This window comes from Anthonomus grandis, chromosome 2, assembly GCF_022605725.1.
Source record: "Anthonomus grandis grandis chromosome 2, icAntGran1.3, whole genome shotgun sequence".
NCBI classification, from domain to species: Eukaryota; Metazoa; Arthropoda; class Insecta; order Coleoptera; family Curculionidae; genus Anthonomus; species Anthonomus grandis.
Window position 1 is genome coordinate 28,379,038 of NC_065547.1, and position 21,831 is coordinate 28,400,868.

The 21,831-nt window shown below is 31.9% G+C and overlaps 1 protein-coding gene across 1 annotated transcript; it reads right to left on the reverse strand.

The window, feature by feature from the left end:
- Nucleotides 1–545: 545 nt before the first annotated feature.
- On the reverse strand, nucleotides 546–21,807 carry LOC126750202 (dymeclin). Its single transcript, XM_050459741.1, has 8 exons — nucleotides 21,551–21,807; nucleotides 21,346–21,492; nucleotides 20,884–21,290; nucleotides 16,923–17,114; nucleotides 16,688–16,869; nucleotides 8,234–8,359; nucleotides 7,562–8,179; nucleotides 546–803 (listed from the first exon to the last, which is right to left on the reverse strand). Exons 1-8 carry the CDS (start codon nucleotides 21,688–21,690, stop codon nucleotides 669–671), a joined length of 1,947 nt encoding a protein of 648 aa, XP_050315698.1. The 5' UTR covers nucleotides 21,691–21,807; the 3' UTR covers nucleotides 546–668.
- Between the last annotated feature and the right edge of the window lie 24 nt (nucleotides 21,808–21,831).

Consider the following 21,831-nt stretch of genomic DNA (forward strand, 5'->3'; position numbering starts at 1 on the left):
TGCCTCTTAGCGTCACTGTCACTATTTTCTTTTTTTTTTTTAATTTAAATAAGCCTTTTTTTGCAATTTAATGACGTTACTTGTAAGGTTTCTCATTTGCTTATAACAATTCCAGCGCTCAGCTTGTTTAGTACATCTTTAATGATTTAGTGTCTGATTTCTTAATCTCATTAGCGGCCTGACATTGTCAGCTAACAAAGGACCTCATTTTTTATATGTTCCTTGTCTTCAATGGTGTATAACTCCAAAAATATTCAGAATATATGAGGTAGGAAAGTTCACTTTTCATCTATATCGTCTGTTAGATAAATTAAATCCCAGTTTATACTTTCAGGGGGTCTCTCTCAAGATTAATTCTACTTATTGAGTGATATTTAAAGATATTTAGATATGTCATATTTCGTTTAAAATCAAAATCTGCTTAAATTCAAGTATTAAGCATCCTTATAGTGGAACATTTCAAAATAGTCCAGAAAATAAGTAAAACTTCTGTTATACCAACAACATCGTTATTTATATAAAAACTACCATTTTAACAACATAAATATATCGTTATAATATATTAATTTTTAAACTTATTTACACATACCGGTGATCTTATAAGTAAGTACAAAATCAACAACAAAATAAGTTATTGTCAGTCTGTGAAAGAAACTGATCCGTTATCGCTAGCAAACTAAACTGCCATTGCCGCTATTCCAATTTAATACTGATTGATGACTGACCAACTCCCACACGTACGGAATGAAAAACTGTTCCGGCTGTTCCTCCTCGACGTATTTGAATTTTAAATCGGGAAATTTCTAGAAAAATAATATCGTTGTTAGTATTTATGTTGCCTTTAGAGCAAGTTCGGTAGTTTTGTAAAGTTGAACCGTTAATACCATTATTTTGCAAACAGTTCGTAAATAATAAATAAATAAATAGAAATAATCTTGTCGCTTCAGCATGATTTAATATTAACAAAGTGCAAATAACAACTACTGATATTATTGTATCTGGCATTATATACTAAAGATGTAATGAAGTATGGCTGATTAAAGTTAAACACTAACTAAGCTATACAATGGACTATAAGGGATTGGACCTGTATTTATCCTTACTAAGAATGGGTTTTTGATTTTTGAATATTGTTATGAACTTTGAACTGAACTTGGAACTTTGATTAAACTTTCGTATGCATCTATAGCTACGTTTACAACGGGGGTACCAAATATTAAATATTTGGATCAAATGACGTCACGAGGACTATCTATTTGGTGTAAACGGCAGCGCACTAAAATTTGATATGCGAATTTGATGCTTCCCAAACAAGGTAGATTAAATTTAGTTTTTTTCGGTGTAAACACCTAGCCCTAGGACCTATTTTAAAGTACCAAAATGACAAGTTTGACATTTTATTGGATGTTAGCTTACGAGGTTTTTATTTTTGTACACAAAAATTAAGAAGAAAATATAGAGGGCAAGCTTAAGCCTTGAAAAAGAAATTACTAGTTTATTTTTATTATCTTTAAACAATAACACTTTTAAAGATTTAGAGGTTATGTCCTATAATTCTTCGTCTAAACTCACTTCAACTGACATTTTGATCCTAGAGATAATCCTGGACTAATTTAACCCTCAAAATCAATCCTTGTAAACAGGGCTGTACTAAATAAAAATAGTCATTTGATTCATGGACCTAATAGATCCGCGCGTTGTAAACGTAGCTTATATTTCGATTGTGTTGTTAAATGGTTTTTTATATGGTAATTTTAAATTATCTATACCTACAAAATGGCGAATATTTAAAAAATGTTCAGCCAAACTTAACTTTTCAACCCTTCCATAGTTCACATAAGCTACATTTTCTTTAAATCTGTCATTAATTCATCTTATTTGCCCTATGTATTTCTTATTATAATCGTTACAATTAATCAAATAGATCCCGGACTTCTTATTTGGATTTCTTAAGTTGGCCGAACTTTGATACCTTGACTTTGATGACCTTTCTTAGAAGTCTTTAAAACCCCTATTAAAGCCTTTTGTCGAATTAGGGTCATATAGTATTGTAACAAAAGTTTGCTTATTTTCATCTTTTTGAAATGTAGTAGAGTTTTTAAAATTAAACTTCTGCCTTCTACTCAACTTTTCAATAATCTTATGACGATAAGTAATAATCATTGACCCATTGCAATTGTTTTAATTGCTTCTTTTTCTTCATTAAATATGTTACTACTTAGAGGAAATAAGACTAAACGATGTACTAAGAAATACATGCTAGCCATTTTATGTTGAAAAAAAAATACAAGACAAAATAAATTCTTCACACCCCATCCCAGATTCCCATTCCGAAACATGGTGCCATTTAATTGACCAACAATATCAGAAACATTTCGACGGTCAGTTTATCGAGCACCGTGAGTACCTTCACAGGCGACATTTGAATCACTCGCAAGGCGCTTTTTTTCAAAGTCCACGTAATTCACTCTCGCAAATTTCCCGATAAAGTTTTTAGTTTACCCCCAATGCGTAGGAAAAAATTAATCAGGCTCGAGAAGATGACATTTAAAATTACACCTTATTGAAGGACTAAAAATAATTAAAGAGAAAAGACAGTTTTCTAAATTGTCGTTGCTGCTCAACTATCCGCCTGCCCGAGTCGGTCTCCAACATAACCTCCCATAGACCAATAGATTTTAGAATCTCCAAACTCCCTACATTAATCTCTCTAAAAAGATTGCAAGAGAACTTAAGGACGATAATTTTAACAATGTTTTTAAAAATTAAAAAAACCACCAAACGGTACTTTTCAACCTTAAAAACAAAGACACCAAAGCACCTAGAAAGTAATGCAATCTATAAAATTCCAAGTTGTGATTGCAACGATGTTTAAATCGGTCGAACATCAAAATATTTAAAAGCTAGAACTTCTGAACACAAAAGAAGTACAAAACCACATGTACTTATTAATAGTAATTCAAAAACCACTCTTGCTGAGCACTTTGAAAAGTTTTACATTTATTTGATTTTGAAAAAAACAGAAATTCTATCTAGACAGCAAAATTATAACAGAAGACTTTTCAATGAAATGATAACATAAATAAAAAATCTACAATATGGGAGTCCCCAGGTATATTTATCGTAGCCTTTTATAACAACATACAGCTTATCAATGTCTTGACTTTTTTCCTCTATAAAGAATTGATAAGATTATACATGTTTTAAATACTGGCTGTAGCAATAGATAATATAAAATTAGTAAAACCAGTTAACAATACAATCGAAATATAGATAAATACGAAAGTCTAGCAATATTCAAAAATCAAAAAACCATTAATAGTAGTTAGTATTTATAGTCTTATTTAAACTACCTTATTTAAATCAGCCATGCTTCATTGGATTTTCCAATGTTTATCTGATTACATCTTTAGTGTATAAGGCATTTTTTGAAGTAGTTTTAGTTTAGTTTTAATCTTTTCCCGAAGATGCAAGCATCATTAGCAAAACACGTTTCGAGAATAAAATAAAGAGTTTTGGTTAGTGGTAAAATTTGTTTGTGATTTGTGTATCACTTGATTGTTTTCTAATGCCGCATGACCAACTGATTTAGAATTTAGAAACCACCTAGTATTCTTACGATAGAAAAATATTAAAATGCAAATATTTCAAAAACTACAAATATTTAGAATAGATTTAAAAAAAGTTACTTACTTACTACTACAGATTGTTTATTAAATTTCATTTATGGGTCATTCTCCTGAAACTGCCGGAAATTACGTAACCTTAGAAAAATTCTTTATACAAAAGAAATTTTCTTCTTTTTATGTAATAAATATTTATATTACTTTATAATAAAAAGAATTATAAAACAAAATTAAAATAAAAAATATATATTTCCTTATTTTTTGTAACCACAGAACGTGATATGTCCCGTCCGTGGACTGTCACCAACAAACTTATTTTAGTTTCATATGTCATTAAACTAAAAGAACAAAAATTTTACTTAATTTTTGTACATTTTGTACAAAACCACGTTTGGGTTAAAAATAAGTATAAGTATACTCAAAAAGATTTAGTTTTAACTTTTAAGAGTGTTACTATTTTTTTATTGCTGTCACCAAATAATCGTCACGTCCGTGGACAAAGTTAAAAAATCAAAATATCTGCGTGCGATATGCGGACGTGAGTTCGTGGACAATTAAATATTATTTATACACATTAAAAGTATTTTTAACAACTTTTTCTTTATGAGCTTATAATCTATAAAAAGATATTTGTTGCGTAGCTTTAGATAACCCACTAATGCATCAACTAAAAAACACTTTTTTTTTAAGGTATTAAATGGCTAGAACAAAGAAAATATGCGATCGAGATCTAGAAAAAAGAAAAGAAGCGAAGAAATTAAGTATGCGCAAAGCAAGAGAAAAAATTAAAGCTGATCCTGTGCGATATGAAAAAGAGAAAAAAAAGATAGGGAATGAAAAAAACGAAGTCGACGCCCTATTCAAGAGTTTAGTGACCGAGTTCAAATAAAAATTCGAAAAACTTGGAGAAATCGTTCAAGACGTTATAGGGAGAGAAAAAAAGATGCCGAAAAACACGCTGAAAATGAAAATAATTTTCTTAACTACAACATCCCACAATCCAGCCCTTTACCGATATTAGAAGATATTCCTGGGCCAAGCGGATCGAGAAACATTACTCCTCAACAAATAACAGGACAAAAACTAGCGAGGAAAAACCAAAACACAATGAAAAAAAAGATTAGGGATTTGGAGCTCTTAGTAAATACCCTAAAAAAGCGCGTGAATAAATATAAAACCCAAGCAAGCAGAGAAAATCATCGTCACCTTTCTAAAATACAAAGTCCTAAATTAAACGTCAGCAACTTGTTAAAAAAATATACGGTACCCTCAGCTGTAAAAAAAAACTTTTATTTGCTGAAGTGATTGAAGAGCAGGTAAAAGAAAACTATTCCCGGGAAACCAAAAATAAAAATAAGGTCTATTTTCTATCGATGCTTAATGGTGAAGTGGTAAGAAAATACAAATTTCTTACACATTTGGCGAAGCTCACATCAGATGGAAGAAAGAAGCACATACACAAGCAAGATATAGAAGCAAGAATATTAATGACAAAAATGAAAGTCAGACATTTTTTAGAAAAAGATGAAAATAGCAGAATAACAGCCGGAAAAAAAGAAACAATTACAAAACATAAAGTTAAGAAACAGAAGCGGCTGTTAACTGATACGCTTCTGAATCTTCACAAAAAGTTTACTTATACCCTAATTTTAAAAAGTTGAGCTATTCGACATTTTGAAAGTTTCGTCCATTTTCGATTTTGTCTCCCAATTATAAGAATTGAGAGACGTGTTTGTGCAAACAGCATGCAAATATGGGCCTTATATTGGAAAGTCTTAAGAAACATTCCATTATTAACGAATCAAGTATGAATGAGGTAATAAAACGTATTTGCTGTGATCAACTTCCCAAAGAATTATGTTTGGAACGGGCATGTGAGCGGTGCAAAGATACAAACGTTAATTTTAATCATTATGAAAAAAACGAACAAATATCCTATCAAACGTGGGCTATTCAGAGACATGAAGTTAATATTAAGGGTCAGCAAAAAATATGTTCGAAGACCGTCAAGTGAACGAAAATTTGCACCAAAGAAGAACTAGTGAATATTTTTAAATCCACGTTAAACGGATTTATGCAACATATTTGTAACATAAATCACCAGTACGCTGCAATTGATTTAGTTAAAAAGTCACTGTCGGATACAACAGTACTAATCCACATGGACTTTTCAGAAAATTATGTCCTAAAATATGCTTCCGAAGTTCAGGCTTCTCACTTTGGGGCGTCAAAGCAGCAAATTAGTTTGCACACCTGTGTTATCTATTATGGTGGCGATATGAAACCTGAGTCTTATTGCACCCTTTCTAACTGTTTAAGACATGACCCTGCTGCGATTTGTGCACATTTAGACCCGCTATTACAGGAAGTAAAAAAAATGTTCCAAATTTAAAAACCATTCATTTTTGCAGCGATGGGCCGTCGACCCAGTATCGCAATAAATCAATGTTTTACCTAGCGTCTTCACATCTAACAAAAGTACTTAACGTTGAAAATATGGTGTGGCATTTTAGTGAAGCTGGGCATGGAAAAGGTGCGCCAGATGGTGTCGGCGGGTGCTTGAAGCGCACTGCGGATAGCTTAGTAGGAAGAGGAAAATATATATCCACTTTGGAAATACTGATTCAAGAACTTAAGCAAGCTTGCAAAGGGATCCACATTATACCGATTGATGACCAAAACTTTATCGAAATGGACAAACTGGTTCCAAATGACATTCCAAGTTTTAAAGGAACATTGCGAGCCCACCAGTAAGTATGGCATCGTACTGAACCGAACACCATCTATGTTAGAAGACTGAGCTGCCAAAATTGTCATACAACTTACAGTCACTACAACTTGGGCAAATTGGTGTATAAATCTCACAATATTTTGGAAGATGGAAAGGATGATGACGACGATAATTTCTGGTCACCAGTTCACGAACGCCTACAATACAATGACATTATGGATGATACAAGTGATGATATACCACTTTCAAAAATTCAAAAAACCAGATTCACCAGTTTAAAAAAAATATGTTTGTTGTGAAATTGTTGTAAAAAAAAATTATCGACATTATGTGGCGTGTATATTATCCGTAGATTCAAACAAAGAATATACTGTTAAATTTTTCAAAAAAACTGGAACTAAAACGTTTGAATATCCAGAAGTACCAGAAATAGCTGTCATTGACGAACAGGAAATTCAAATGGTATTAGATCCTCCTGAGTATCTTGAGAAGAAGACCTTTTTAAAAATTTAAGTTCCATCCCAAACTTGTTTTAGCAAATAAGTGTTGTTTATAACATTTTTATAAATTATATAAGATTACTTACTTTCTTACTGTCAGTTATAAAAATCATTAAAAGAATAAATAAATCTATTAAAATGCATTAATTTTATAATTTAAAACTAAAAGTTTTGTACTAGCAAGAAAATAGATCATGTCCGTGGTCATGGCATGTCACGTCCGTGTTCCACCCAAATAATTTTTTTTTAAATTTGGCCAAAATATATTTTATTCAGCTCGACCACTATGGTGATTCTATAAACTAATTTACTTTTATTGGATTTATTCATCAAAATCACATTTTAAAACGAATTTATTTAATTTCAATTGTACTAGTATTATCCGGTCATTTTTTAAGAATAACCCTTATATTATTCGTGTTTGACATGACTGTATTCATAATTTTCGAAATTTTATATATAGTCAATTAAAATTGGGTTTCCTTTACAAGAAACTCTAATAAAATATAAAGATAATGGTTTCTTATAGGAAAAATTGATAATAATTGTGGGGTGAGAAAACGTAATTTTTATCATAAAAAAATTAATATATCAAAAAATGGCTAGACTTAGATACAGGAAATTATTCACAAAAAGTATTTAGATTGTAATATAGAAACCCAAATTCTGAAGACTCATCCTGTATAATCTAAAAAAATACTTACAGTAATTTTATCCTTGGGCCAATATTTCCCTCCCTGTTGTATCACTTGTAACACCTGGTAAGCATCCACCTCTTGCGTTTTCGAATTCAACAGCTCCGAAAAATATTTTATCACAATATCGATGTTATAAATGATATCTTGAAAGACGACATTATCTTTAAACGCTTCAAAAATATGTCTGTTATATAACAATGTATAAATCAAGTTGGGATTGTTTGTCAGCTGAGCGGTCAAGCAAGAATTTAAAATCTCCAAAATGATCCGAAGCACTTCCTCCAGTACATTCACGTCCTCCTCCAAATTGCTCTTTTGCTCCTGGTTTATTTCGATCACAGCCTGGCTTTTATCATCGTTCTGGTGCAGCAGTTTATATAACTTTTGGTATTTTTTAGCGATAGTCTCGAAAAGAGACACCAACCGTTGACTAACATAAGGATGCAAATCTCTGAACTGGGAAGACATGTTTGCTAACGCAGCAAGGCAGTTTGTATGTAAATATTTATCGCGCATTTTTAACATGTTGTACTGGATGGTTCTAATGATGACTAGAATCAGGAGTCCCCCTAAAGTAATTTCAGTTAGCTGGCGTTCGGTGTACCAAGTGATGTTTCTCAGTTTCTGCAAATGTTTGATGTTAAAGTTCACGATAATAAAGAAAAATGTGCCACTTACTGTTTCATGAATGGACCGATTGAAACCATAATCCTCGCTCAAGATAAGCAAGATTATAATGGACATGTAAATATGATGACTGTGGCTATTTGGGGCGTTGTAAAGAGTTTTTAAAATTGGTATGATCTGAAAAAGAAAGCAATAAATGAAGAACGATTTTTTAAATTTATGTATAGTTTTACTAGTACAGTAGGAATTATTTAATTTTAATTTATTTTTTTATTTATTCGTAACAGTATCAACAACCAGGCGCCAATTACAGAAACTATAACCTCTTTAATATATATTAACTAAAAACAAGAACAAAATAGGTTGAACTATTAATAAAAACATCTATAGGGTCTGATCTGAAAAGCAAAAAATCTATCCTCAATTGTTTTTATAAAGGTATTCAAACTAATTATATTAAGGTCTAAATCAATAGCAAAAGTATAGAAAAAGTTGGTTATAGGAAATTCCAGGTAGAGTATTTGTTGTATTGTATCTACATTATTTACAAGGCAATTTACAAAATATCATATTTTATTATGAATACAACGATGTATGACAACATGATTTTGCAATATTTAAATTGGAAAAATGTTTTTATTAACTTGCGAATGTTTTGGTGTAATAGGCGCTGAAATCAAACTAATTTTATTAACATATCATTGACACTTAGTGTTCATAAACAATGGCCTTTCTTTAAGCATAATTAATAATTTTTTTTTAAATTTTATGAAAAACACAAACTATCTTATATCTATTATAATAATAAGAATTTTTTTTATTAATTTACTTAATATAGTAACTTTTCCTTACAATTAGCAAGTATTTCCAAGCACTCACCTCTTTCAATTTCCTTCAAAACTTCGAATACTTCATATACACACCTCATTAATAGTAAATATAAAAAAGAGCCTTTTTTTAAATTCGGGATTAAACCTATGAAAAAATCAGTACGTAGAAGTACTAACTGTGCTCCCAGTTTATCTAAGTTTTTTTGTGGGTTTTCGTTAAACAGTAAAGTTGTGTTTTATCTCTGAATGTGTGTAATAATCTATGTTATATGTGTATCATAATTACAGACACGATTTTATCTTATATTTTGCCTAAGTTCAAACTCAAGAAATACGATAGCAAAACCTAGTGTATCAGAAAAAAAAGGTAACAAAATACCTCTAGCATTATTACAAGAGCCATGAAATATATTCTGCTGATATGATAGACAATATTTGCAAACAAATTCTTCTGGGTCATTCTCTGAAACAAGATTTTATCTTAATTTACTCAATAAATTTGATTTTATTGGATTATTCGCGAGAAATTAGTTTAGGATTTGACAACATTCATTAAACAGACCATTCTTGTTTCTAAATTTTAAATTTCTGTAATGGCAGAGATTTTGAGGTGTTGTAAAAAATCTAATAGTAACTGGATTTGTATAGTTTGTAAAAATATATTTCATTCAAGTTGCTTAAAAAGAAGAAAACACTAAAGTTTTGAATGAGAACTTTAAACATTGTTCAATTGCATGTAGAGATTTGGCAGTAGAGACTAGCGAAGAAGATTATGGACTTCGATCATTTACGAGGATTATACAGGAACTAAAGGCTGAAATCGAACAAAAAGATAAATATATCACGCGCCTAAAACGGTACTCGGTAGTTTGTGAGGAGGAGTCTACAGAAATGGAGTCCAATCTTAGCAAAGATATTGAATCTTATAAAAAAGCTTGACGAGCAAACTACCATAATTCAAAAATATCAGGATAAGACCTTTGTGGATTGCGAAACTTAAACTAATGTAGTAAGTAATAGTACATCAACTCAAAACTAAGACTATGAAGAAAATCTCAAGAAGAATATAGCCCCCTAACACTTCTGTATGTTCGTCAGTAACGCAAACGGTGATGAAGTCATTTTTAGAACTTGCTAACACTTGCAGAAGAAATCAACTTAATAAATGCAAAAAGTTCAAGTCAATCAATCTCTAGTACCAGTAGAAACAACGACAACACCGCTATTGCTTCGCAGGTAAATAAAGTAACTACGAAAAATAGACAGTTGACAATTGATTATCTAAAATTATCCATTCTGGCAGGAAAATTAAAACTGACAAATCAATCTAACGCGGATTCCAGAGTGCCAGTTGAGGCATCATCTATCCAAAGACATTCTTCGTCCTTATCATCATTATCCGAATGTCCTGAAAATTTGGAAAAAACTAGAGAGCGGGCAGTTAAAATGACCGAAAAAACATCGTCGTGGTGGTTCTCCAATAAACTTCCTCTCAAGGTTGTTGTAACTGGGGACTCAAGTGCTAGGGATGTTTCAGCTGGGTTATATCAGACTTCATTAACTAACTATGACATTTGTGGTTATGTAACAAATACTGGAAATATTAGTGAGCTCATATTTCCCATTATTTTAAATCATACCAAAAGTGATCATGTAATTCTGTGCTTGAACCTTAATTAGAAAATACCCTCTATTGTTGAAAAACTCCAAAAACTGTTATGCATAGGAAAATATACACACTTAATTATTTGTCTAAAATGTAATTTTAAAATGTTAAGTCACTATGTAATTTGCTTAAGTATTATATTGAAGCTTCTTCTTCTTTTGGTATGTGTAACAAGATTAGAACGATGAAAGAAGAAGTTGAACAAGATAATCATATAACTTCCTTACCTACAATCACTAATGATTCATATGAGCAAAATAAATCTTTTTTAGGAGAGACCATTCTGTAAGCTGTTTGAGTGTTTTTTGTTGAATATACAATCCTTAAGATTTAAGACAGACGTGTTTATACGTGCTTTTGGAAAGTCTAAATTTTCCAGATTTGGTTGCATTAACTGAACATTGGTTACATCCTGAAGAGACCACCTACTTGCAAAACTATAATATGATCTCCATTTTCTCTAGGTCCGATTCGATTCATAGTGGTACAATGTTATTGGTAAGTAAGGAAACAGAACAAATATATGAATTTAAATCTGTAAATAGGTTTGATTGTTTACTCATTGAAAAGGTCTTCGAATTTGCTGTAGTTTGTTCTACTAAGTTCCAAATTTGTGTAATTACTATTTATAGATCGCCTTTAGCTAGCCAGGTATTGGTTCTGGAGAACTTAAAGATTTTGCTGAGTCAGTTTTCTCCTAATTCCTCAATCATCTTGATAGGTGATTTTAACATGAATTACAATGGACAAGCGAGTTCTTCTGTTCAAAATATCCTAACAAGTTTTAATCTTAGTATGTACGTAAATGAGCCGACGAGAATTACTCATCATGGAGCAACAATACTGGATTATGTGTTCAAATTTTAAAAATGTCTCTTGTAGTGTTCTAACTGCTTCTATCTTAGATCACGAAGCGGTACTACCTAAATTTCCTTTACTCAAGGGCTCTCATTCATCATCAAGAAATGGGCGTATATTTAGCAAGAGGAACTTCGCAAAATTTAGAGCTTTTTGTGAAGACGTCACATGGCCTTCAACTGAATGTGATAAACCACTTGAGGATTTCCATGAGTTTCTGAAGACGGTCTTCAACATTAGTTTTCCTCTTGTTAAACTCAAAAGAAAAAAATCTAGGAAATGTTGGGTAAGAGGGGGAATCCAAAAATATGAAATGGCTTCACCGTCTGAGAAAATTTAATAATGATAATCAACAATTCCAGGATTACTATCATAAATATAGGAATATTTATAGGAACATCATAAAGTCGGCAAAAAGGAATTATTATGCATCAAGATTGTCAGCTTCAAAAAATGTGTGTAAAGAAACCTGGTCAATTATAAATGACAATAGACAAGGTTATGGAAAATCCCATGTACCTTATTCCAGTACTATTATGTCGGAGAAGCTCAATAATTTCTTTTGCACAGTCGAAAAAAATCTAGCTTCTAAAATTGTGCCAACCAAAGACTCCTTGAAATATTTGTTACACAGGAGAGTCCGGGATACATTCTTCTTATATCCAACAGATGCAAATGAAATGAGAGTTTTAATTTTCAAAATAAAAAACAAAAAGTCTGCGGGGTGGGACTGCAGGTCTCTTCGTATATTTCAAGGAGTGAGTGCTTCTGCTATTAATTCTTTGGTAAATGTTATAAATAACTCGTTTTCAAGAGGGCATTTTCCAGACTTCCTAAAAAAGGCTATAATCATACCGTTACACAAAGGTGGGGATGCTTCATGTTCTTCAAACTCTAGGCCAATTTCTCTTCTTCCGACATTGGCTAAAATTACAGAAAAACTCGTCAAGGTTAGAGTCGTTGGTTTTTTAAATAGGAACAACGTACTGAATTCAATCATTTTGGCTTTCGAGAATACATGAGAACGGATGACGCTCTGTTTTCCCTTTTGGATCAGCTGTACATGAGTCTGATAGAGGTGAGGTTTCTGGAGCGGTCTTCTGCGGTCTTTCAAAAGCTTTTGACTCTGTCAGTCATGAAACACTGCTTCAAAAGCTTGAGATATATCGGTTTAGAGCTGTATCCCTGAATTGGTTTGGGTCATATCTACTCAGTTTCAAGTTTCCAATCTGTAAGTTGTGAAGTGCCGAAGGGGTCAGTGTGGGATCTGTGTTATTTCTTTTGTGCATTAATGACATTTGCCTAGTGAAAATGATGGGCTATTTGACACTTTTTGCCGATGATACAAGCATCTTGTGGAATCACTCTGACTCTGAGGCATTACAGAATATAATTAATAATGATCTGCTAAAGATCAAGGCTTGGTTTGACAACAATTTGTTAACTTTTAACATATCTAAGACTATGTGCTTACCTTTAGGTGTAACCTTACTGACATTAATCTTGACAGAAATAAATTAAACATACAGAAAGTTTAAAATTTCTTGGTATCAAAATGGAGAGAACACTAAATTTTGATTATCACATAAGCGCTCTATCTAAGAAACTGTCTTCAAATTGTTACGTTTAAAGAGTTATTTCTAGCGAGTTGGATCAAAGTTCAGTTAGAATGGCGTATTCTGCCCTAATTGAGAGTAATTTGAGATATTTGGTCTTCCCTTTTGGGGTAGCTGCAGTGACTATCTCTTTAAGTCTTTGTTTGTATTACAAAAGAAGGCAGTTCGAATTATATACAATGTTGGATTAAGGAAATCATGTAGGCCTGTCTTTTTAAATAACAACTTATGACCTTACCGTGTATGTTTATTCTTGACAGTGTATGTTTAGTTCATGGAAAATATAGGCATTTTATTACACAAGGGCAATATAATACTCGTCAAGAACATCATGTACCTTTAGCCAACTTTTAACTTTTTTTTGTAAAGAGATCATTTATCTATGATGCAAAAAAAATGTATAACCATTTGCCCTCACAACTTAGAAACCTAAATAACTTTAAAAAGTTCCAATGTCAGTGTAAATAACTCTTGATTATTAAGGCACACACGTCCTTAGATGAATTTTTTAATGATCACATGAATAATGTTAAGATTTATGTACCCACATTATTTTATTTGATTTTTTGTTCGTGTCAAGTGCTATATTTATATGGTATGTGAGTTTTATTTCTATTCCAAATTTGGCCTATTTTATAATTTAATTTTAACTTTGTCAATGAGATGTTAATCTATCGACAATAAAGCATGTTTTGACTAATAAATCTAAAAACTCTGATAGTGGATATAAAGTGTGCTTTTGCAAACCATTAATGTGGTTAACATCGGGTATTATTGTTAATTTTATAAAAATAATAGTCCCATCATTTCTACCGTTATCACCTCCATTATAATAAGTAGTATAGCCCGGAAGTTGACAAAGGTCCCCTTGTACTTGGAAACATTCTCCCAAAATTATAGCTTCACAACAACTGAGATTATACTGCTCATAAAAAATCAAACATTGATCAAAATTCTTTCTGATACTTTGTATATTTAAATGCAAAAATATTTAACAAATGGTCGTGACACAAAGAAAAAGTGCGGTTGAGTGAGGCATCACACAAAAGAGGTTCATTCCGCTCTGCACCATTTGTACCCAAACCTTCAAGTATAGTATTTTCTCCTGGGGTAAAATGACTATATTAAAAATTAGTATATACATATATTCGTGATAACTGAAAACTTGAGTTGCCTTGTACACAATAAGACAGACGGACACATGCCTGCCAAACACATAAGTAGCACCTAAAATATATTATTATAGCAATGAGTTTATTTAAATTAATAACGACCATAATCAATCTCATTTCTCAAAACTTGAAGGTCATACTGATAGGTTGGGCAAGCTTCTCTATTATCGGCTTCATGATTACGATCATATTTGGTTCTATAATTATTATTTACATGTTCACAATTATTTATTTAAAAAATCTTTCTTTGTCTCTGATAATTCTAATTATTTTATACAGAAAACATTTTACCAAGTTGAGTTCTTATTGGAACACATTATATAAAGATTTGATGTACTATTTAGCTATTTGGTAGAAGTCATACAGCTTCATCAACATAAATACTTCTATACAGACAGTATTCAAATAGTTTAGGTATAAGTGATAGTTATAGGTGTTAATTGGTCCGTAGTTTGTTACATCATTGTTTGTGCCAGATTTAAAGATTGGACACGCGAATGACAATTTCCAGATCTCGGGAAAATTGCCAGAGTTCAGTGACTTTTTTAAAATATGGTATAATATATGGTATAATAATATAGTATAATAGAAAATATAATGCATATGAACAGCATTTAAGCAGCTTGTTAGGAAAGCCATTTAGATTTTAAACATCACTTTTTGTGATGTCAAAATCATAGCACAATATCAATAGCGCTTAACGAGATTTTAGAAATGGGAGAGGATTTGCAACTAATATTAGCGCTTTAGTCTTGTAAACATAAATCACTTGGATTATATACCGATAGGAAAATTTCAGTAAATAAGTTGACTTTATCAATGCTATTTGATACACTTTTTGTGTCAAGACAAATAACTGAAATTTTCAAAAGGTTTTGGGGCTCTTGCATGATAATCTTTTCGAGATGCTCAATTTGAACATTTAATTTAGATAGGTATTTCTTTAATTTTACATTTTATAATCATTTTTCGTTCAAAATTGCTTATGTAACACTATTCATTTGTACCATATCCTTTCTAAAAAAATGCGTTCCTTCTGATTCTGCATTAAAAAATGGTCGTTTCCATTTAAAAAACATATTGATGACGTCATATCTTTTTTTTGAGTGACCCTGTATATTTAATTTCCACATAGAAAAACCCTAAACCAAATATTAAAATCGTCGGATTCGGCCATTTTTTTTCTGAAACGATCCATTTAATTTTTATTGAATTTATCCGCTACTTTATGTATGCACTGAATCTAATAACTTTTGTCATTATGCGTGACATCACTGCTTGTTACAGGCTTACAGTTAATTTATTTTTTAAAACACATTAATATCCTTCAGAGCGATGAATATGAATTGATGAATTTCATTAATATTTGATTGTTTTTTTGTCCTCCAAAAACGGACAATGAGATTTATGAGTTAATTAAATTGATTTCCGTCTTGCAGGCCTTTTTTTATATCACACGAGATTTATTTTTGAGAACTAGTGTTTGATCCACTCAAAATGCAAAACATAATAAAGCATTTTGTGGGTTTCACTATTCTCAGATGAGTCAAGATTTACTCCCTCGACAATTCATGATTGACTCCCAAGAGTGGATACAACTAATTTTTTTATGTCCTATCGACACTTTTCTACCAATCGTCTTGCATGAGAACCGCCATCGTTAAATATCGTTTCCTTGGCTTTTCTACAGTTTTTTTCTAGCCGACGAAGTAGATTGCAGAGACTCGTATTGCCAATTCAGCACTCTTAGTTACACCGCATGAGGTACGTTCCAAAGCCGCCGTCTACTATAACGCTAAATCACTCATCGCTCGAGAATATCATCTCGAATTTGAGATACCCAAAACATTGAAAAACACAAACTTCGGAAGACAATTACGAGAAAACTATAGCCTCAATCATTCAGAGAATATGAAGAAACATTCTGCATTCAACGAGACCAGATCGACCAAACTATACAAGATAGTACGCCTCATAATTTTGGAGATCTCGAAAATATTACTCGAAAAATATCGTCAAAAATGGTTACTTTATAGATTTTTCAAAAGTCTTGTTACAGATTTACGCATATCTCCCAATGTATAAAACCAAGCCCCCGATGTATAAAAGATATTTAAAGTTTTTTTCTCGAGAATTTCAAGCCTGGTATTATACAAAATTTATACGAAATTAAAATTCGGACTAGTTTTTACTAGTTTTATTAGTTCAAATAGCCCAATTCTAAGATTGAGTAAAAATACGACCAATGGCCGATTTGGAGCTTTGCGCCCAACAAATATCCTTTTACCAGTAAATGTTTACTTTATATACTTTTGAAAATCAACTTTTTTACAGCCTTGCTTATTTATTTTAAATTAACTTACCAGTTCTTCTAGGTCCAGTCTATTTAACAGATATGTTTTAAAATGTTGATTCCTGTGCAACAATAAGTAAAGTAGCAAAGTGGGAGCATCACCGGAAGCCTTTTTACATAACGTCATATACAAGGAATTAAAGTCAGTTTTGAAGGCGGCGTTTTCGCTCGTTATTGGCATAGGATTATTATCTAAAAACAACAGCAATAAATACCAACTACAGTAGAAAATCATCACGGTTTACCTTGGTTTGAACAAGAAAATAGGCTAAGACGGTAAGGGTTATTTAGAGTGGTCCAATTATGAACTAGTACTAATAGAAGGAGGATGCTCTGAGTGGCTAATGGTGTAGTCTGATAATCAGTTTTATCAGAAACTTCAGAGTGCTCCGGTTTCTTTGAGAAAGTCAACATCGACCATAAACCAGTAGCTAAGCCTAAAAAATAATTTTAAAAGTTTATAATCATTGTTTGTTGTGATTTCCAATTTAGTAATTATTTATAATTAATTTCCAATTTAGTGTAGTAATTATAGTACTAATTGTTTTTATAAAGATTTTTTTTCTATTTACAACCCCATTCAATAGTTTGAGTTTCCATATTCATTTAGTTCATTTATAAAACCATTATGGTAAACACCATTAAAAGCTACAATGATATAATAATAATGCTCACTCTGTTATATGAGATAAGCAAGAAATGTATCAAATCAAATTAAATCGTTTATTTCCATCAACATCATAACAATGTATAGGAATTGTCAATAAAAAACTACAATGCTAATAAAAATATTTTATTATTTTTATTTATTTATTAACGGAATCCATTTACAAAAGTGTTACATAGCATACCCATACAAACATATATATTCAGATACAAAACTATCTATAAATCAGTGAAAGGTGTAGATGAGTTAATTAATTAAAGCCCCTATGAAATAATATTCTTTAACTGCCCCTTAAAAGATGTTATCCTAGAGTCAAAAAAGTTTATCTGTTCTGACAAACCATTAGCACTTCGAGCCATTCGTGTAATTGGCTCATTGATGCCATAATTGGTATGGTGGAATGGGACTGAAAATATTTCTGATTGTCTATTCAATCTGAAAGGCACCCTAAGTTTAAAAAGAGACAATAACTCGGGACAATCTATAGTAGCATTTAAAACCTTATGCATAAAACATAAGTCGAGTAATGTTCTTCGTGACTCTAATGTGGGTAAGTTCAGGTTATCCCTGACCCACTGATAGTAATACTCCTGTCTCCTGTAACCACATCTAAAATCCGCCATCCTTAAAAATTTATTTTGAGTTTTTTCAATCTGCTCAATGTAGCAGTTATATGACGGGGACCACACAATTGAGCCATACTCCAAGATGGGCCTAACAAGACAGTAATAAAGTAATCTAAAAGTAAACAAAGACAAATCTGTTGTAGACCGTTGGATAAAACCCAGCATTTTCATTGCCCTACCAGTCACCTGATTGATGTGACTTTTAAAAGACAACCTGGAGTCAATAAATATTCCTAAGTCAGAAACCTCTGTTTTGACACCAATTGCTACATTATTTATTTTATAAAGAAAAGCAATAGGGTTTCTTTGCTTAGAAAAAGTAATCTTATGGCACTTATTAATATTAAGGGACATTCTATTCAAGTGGCACCAATCAAAGAACAAATTGAGGTCTTTTTGCAGGAGCACAGCATCAGAAAGGAATGTGATAAGCCTAAATAGCTTCACATCATCAGCAAACATTAGCACACGACAATTTTCAAGTTTCCAAACTAAATCAATCAAAAAGAGGCAACACAAAATAGGGCCCGAGTGAGAGCCCTGTGGCACCCCAGACGGCACCAAAATTTCAGAGGAACATGTACCTCTAGGATTTAGAATCTGGGTTCCACCTCTGATGAATTCCGACATCCACTGAAGAAGAGGCCCCACAATACCTAAAGCCCTAAGCTTCTGCAAGAGTACCCCCATGGTTAACCCGATCAAAAGCTTTGGAAAAATCTGTATATATTGAGTCAACCTGAAGTCCCTTCTCCAAGCAGCGGTAGAGATAGTTGACATACAGCACCAAATTAGCATCAGTAGATCTGCCGTTTATAAATCCAAATTGCTCAGGATTAAATAAAGATTTAAAACTCCAGGCAATCCTATGACTGACCAGGCAGTCAAGCAGCTTTGGCAAGATTGGTTACACACAGCCCGATAATTGGAAATTTAATTTCTACTACCAGATTTAAAAATGGTTTTTAGAAAACTTCTCTTCCAGAGAGTGGGATAAGCACCAGTACCTAGAGATTTGTTAAAAATTAACAGTATTGGTTTCGTAAGAACACAAACACATTTCTTTAGGAAGAATGCCGGAATCCCATCTGGTCCAGCGCAGAGCTTATTCTTGGAGGAAGTAATAACCTCATAAACATCCCCCGTTGACAGAGTTAAAGTGCTCAGACAAATTGATTTATCAAAATCAAAAGATGGTATGTCATTGACTTGCTCATCCGAATAGACGGATGAAAAGTATTCTGCAAACATATCCGCAGTATCCCAGATATTCATACTAATCCTGTTATTGTATGTCATTCTGGAGGGAAGACTAAAACCAGTTCTTTTATTTTGAATATATGACCAGAAGTACCTTGGATTGCCAGAGAGATTCATTTCCACCTTATTAATGTATTGTTGATAGCACAACTCTCTTAAGTACTCACATTGTTGTCTCAACAATACAAATTCATCATAATCCTGCTGTTGACCACTAATTTTAAACTTTTTGTGAATTTGTTTCTTTCTTATGATCAAACTGCGAAGCTCTGAAGAAAACCAAGATGGAAAAGAAGAACTTTTGTACCTCTTTAAAGGAATAAACCTTTCCATTGAGGAGTAGATCACATTATAGAAAATTGAAACTATGACATCAATAGATGTCTCTCCCAAAAACAATTGATTCCAGTCTATCCCAGCAAGACAATCGTTAATTGCTATGTAATCTCCCTTACCAAAATCATAAAAATATTCCTCATATATCATATCATCAGAATTTTCTGCACAACAAAGGTCAAAACTAATTGCTGTATGGTGTAAGCTATTCTCAAAAATTTTGTCTTAGTATAAAATTACAGGATATGAAAGGAAACAAATTTAACTAAATTTAGTTGATAAATCTACAGAGAAAGAACTCTGTCAATGAGTAAAAAGGACAGTCAGCTAACATGGTCCTAAGAGCTTTCTTAAAAGTTGGATAAGTCTTCTCATATGGTTGGAAAGATTTTTATATACTTGACATGCGTACTGCAAAATATAGATGTTAATTTATAGTTTAGGATTAGATAACCTGAACTAAAAATTTGCTAATTTTGCAATTACATTTAATTGAATAATTCAAGATTCTCTTATTAAAATTTTTTAAAACTTTGCATGAGGGTTTGCCAGATTGGTCTCTTCAAAAAGTTATCTTACATTTTTTCTGTAAAATATACAGGGAAGCCAATAATTGACTCCCTTAAAATTTACATGGGATTTCCTATGTTCCTCTTGGCGACGCACCACCTGGTATGTTATTTGTTTTTATTGATGTTACCTGTTATCTGTTTTTTATGCTAGATATTTAATGATAGTACTAATACTTCAAGTGCTTTATTGCTATATAAAATCTTATTTTATTGAATATTTTTTATAATATATTTATTCTGTAAATTAGTTAAGTACCGTAATATACTGAATTGAATTGAAAATTGAATTTAAAAAATGCTTGATATTTTATTACATGGGAAGTAGTATTGTTTTGTGCCTGTCACAATAAGTGACAAAATTTGATGATATTATAAAGTGTTTTTTTGTCATTTCTACATAAGCATTTGGCATCATTTCATCAAAGATGTTGCAAGCAAACAAACTGGCTATGGTTTCACTGTAATGATAATTCTAGCGTTTCAATTTTCTAAGCCCAACTAATTTAAGAATATATTAGTAATATTGTTAAAGTGTGAGTTAAAAGTCAAAGAGGTATCTAAAGATACACTGAGATTACCCACTTAATAATGTAGGTAAAAAAGGTTTACAAACAGTTAAAAAACATTTATTTAAACTTTCTGTTATACAGATGTTAACTCATCTAGGTGCATGGTATTATTTGAAAAAGTTAATTTTATTTATGTGAATTTATCATAATCTTATTTATCAAATACTTTGACATACCCAGAACCAAACTGTGTCCTTGTCCATCTCCAAATCCCTTAGGCACCAACTGTTGACTCACAAAATTCCCCAAAAGACACTTAACAAACAATGGAGCACTTATAGTGTGCCGTCCTTTCATAATGATACTATAAATCCTACTTTGATCAGCCCTTTGATCCCCACAATGAAATTGCACTGATAATAATACCAGCAAACAAGTCACTGCTTCCAAATGGATTGCATAAGTTGAGTCTTTTACTGGTACATCTACAATTATTGTGAAAAGAGCTCCAATAAATGACTCTATACTGCTATTCTGTTCCAAATGTTCCAGCAGTTGGATTTCTGTAGTAGTTTCTGTTAAGTATTTCAAGGCACATCTTATAGTGAAAAGTGAGTTGAATAAATGCCAGTTAAAGATATTCCTACAAAAAATTTAATTTAAAAAGATGTAGAATGGCCAAATCTTTATTTATCTACCCTTCAGGGTCATTTGTCCCCAGTAATTCACTAGATTTATTGATGAATATTTGCATTAAAGTGCCTAAGTTGCCTGAAAAGAAGTTATTCGTCATCAAGGCTTGACATAGTGGTTCAATCTTTGTTTCCAGTAAGAGTTGATCATTTCTATGGGAGAAAAAAATTGTAGGGGATCATATGATATTAATAAAGGATTCCTACTTACTTTGTAATAGGCGGAGTGATACTAAAAGCCAAAAATTTATCCCAAAATGGATCGGTAGCCGCAATTGCGTCTTTACCAACAAACTTTAGGCAAAATTCATTGGTAGTCAAATCGAGGTTTCTGCTAACCGCCGTGCCCATCACTTATAGACACACATAAATCAATTAGACAAAATTTAGAAAATTTAAAGAGAATACTTCATTTTTGTTGGCAATTTTTGAAATAAATAAATATTAACCTCAAAAATTCAGGACACGTCAATTATAATCCGTAAAATGTCA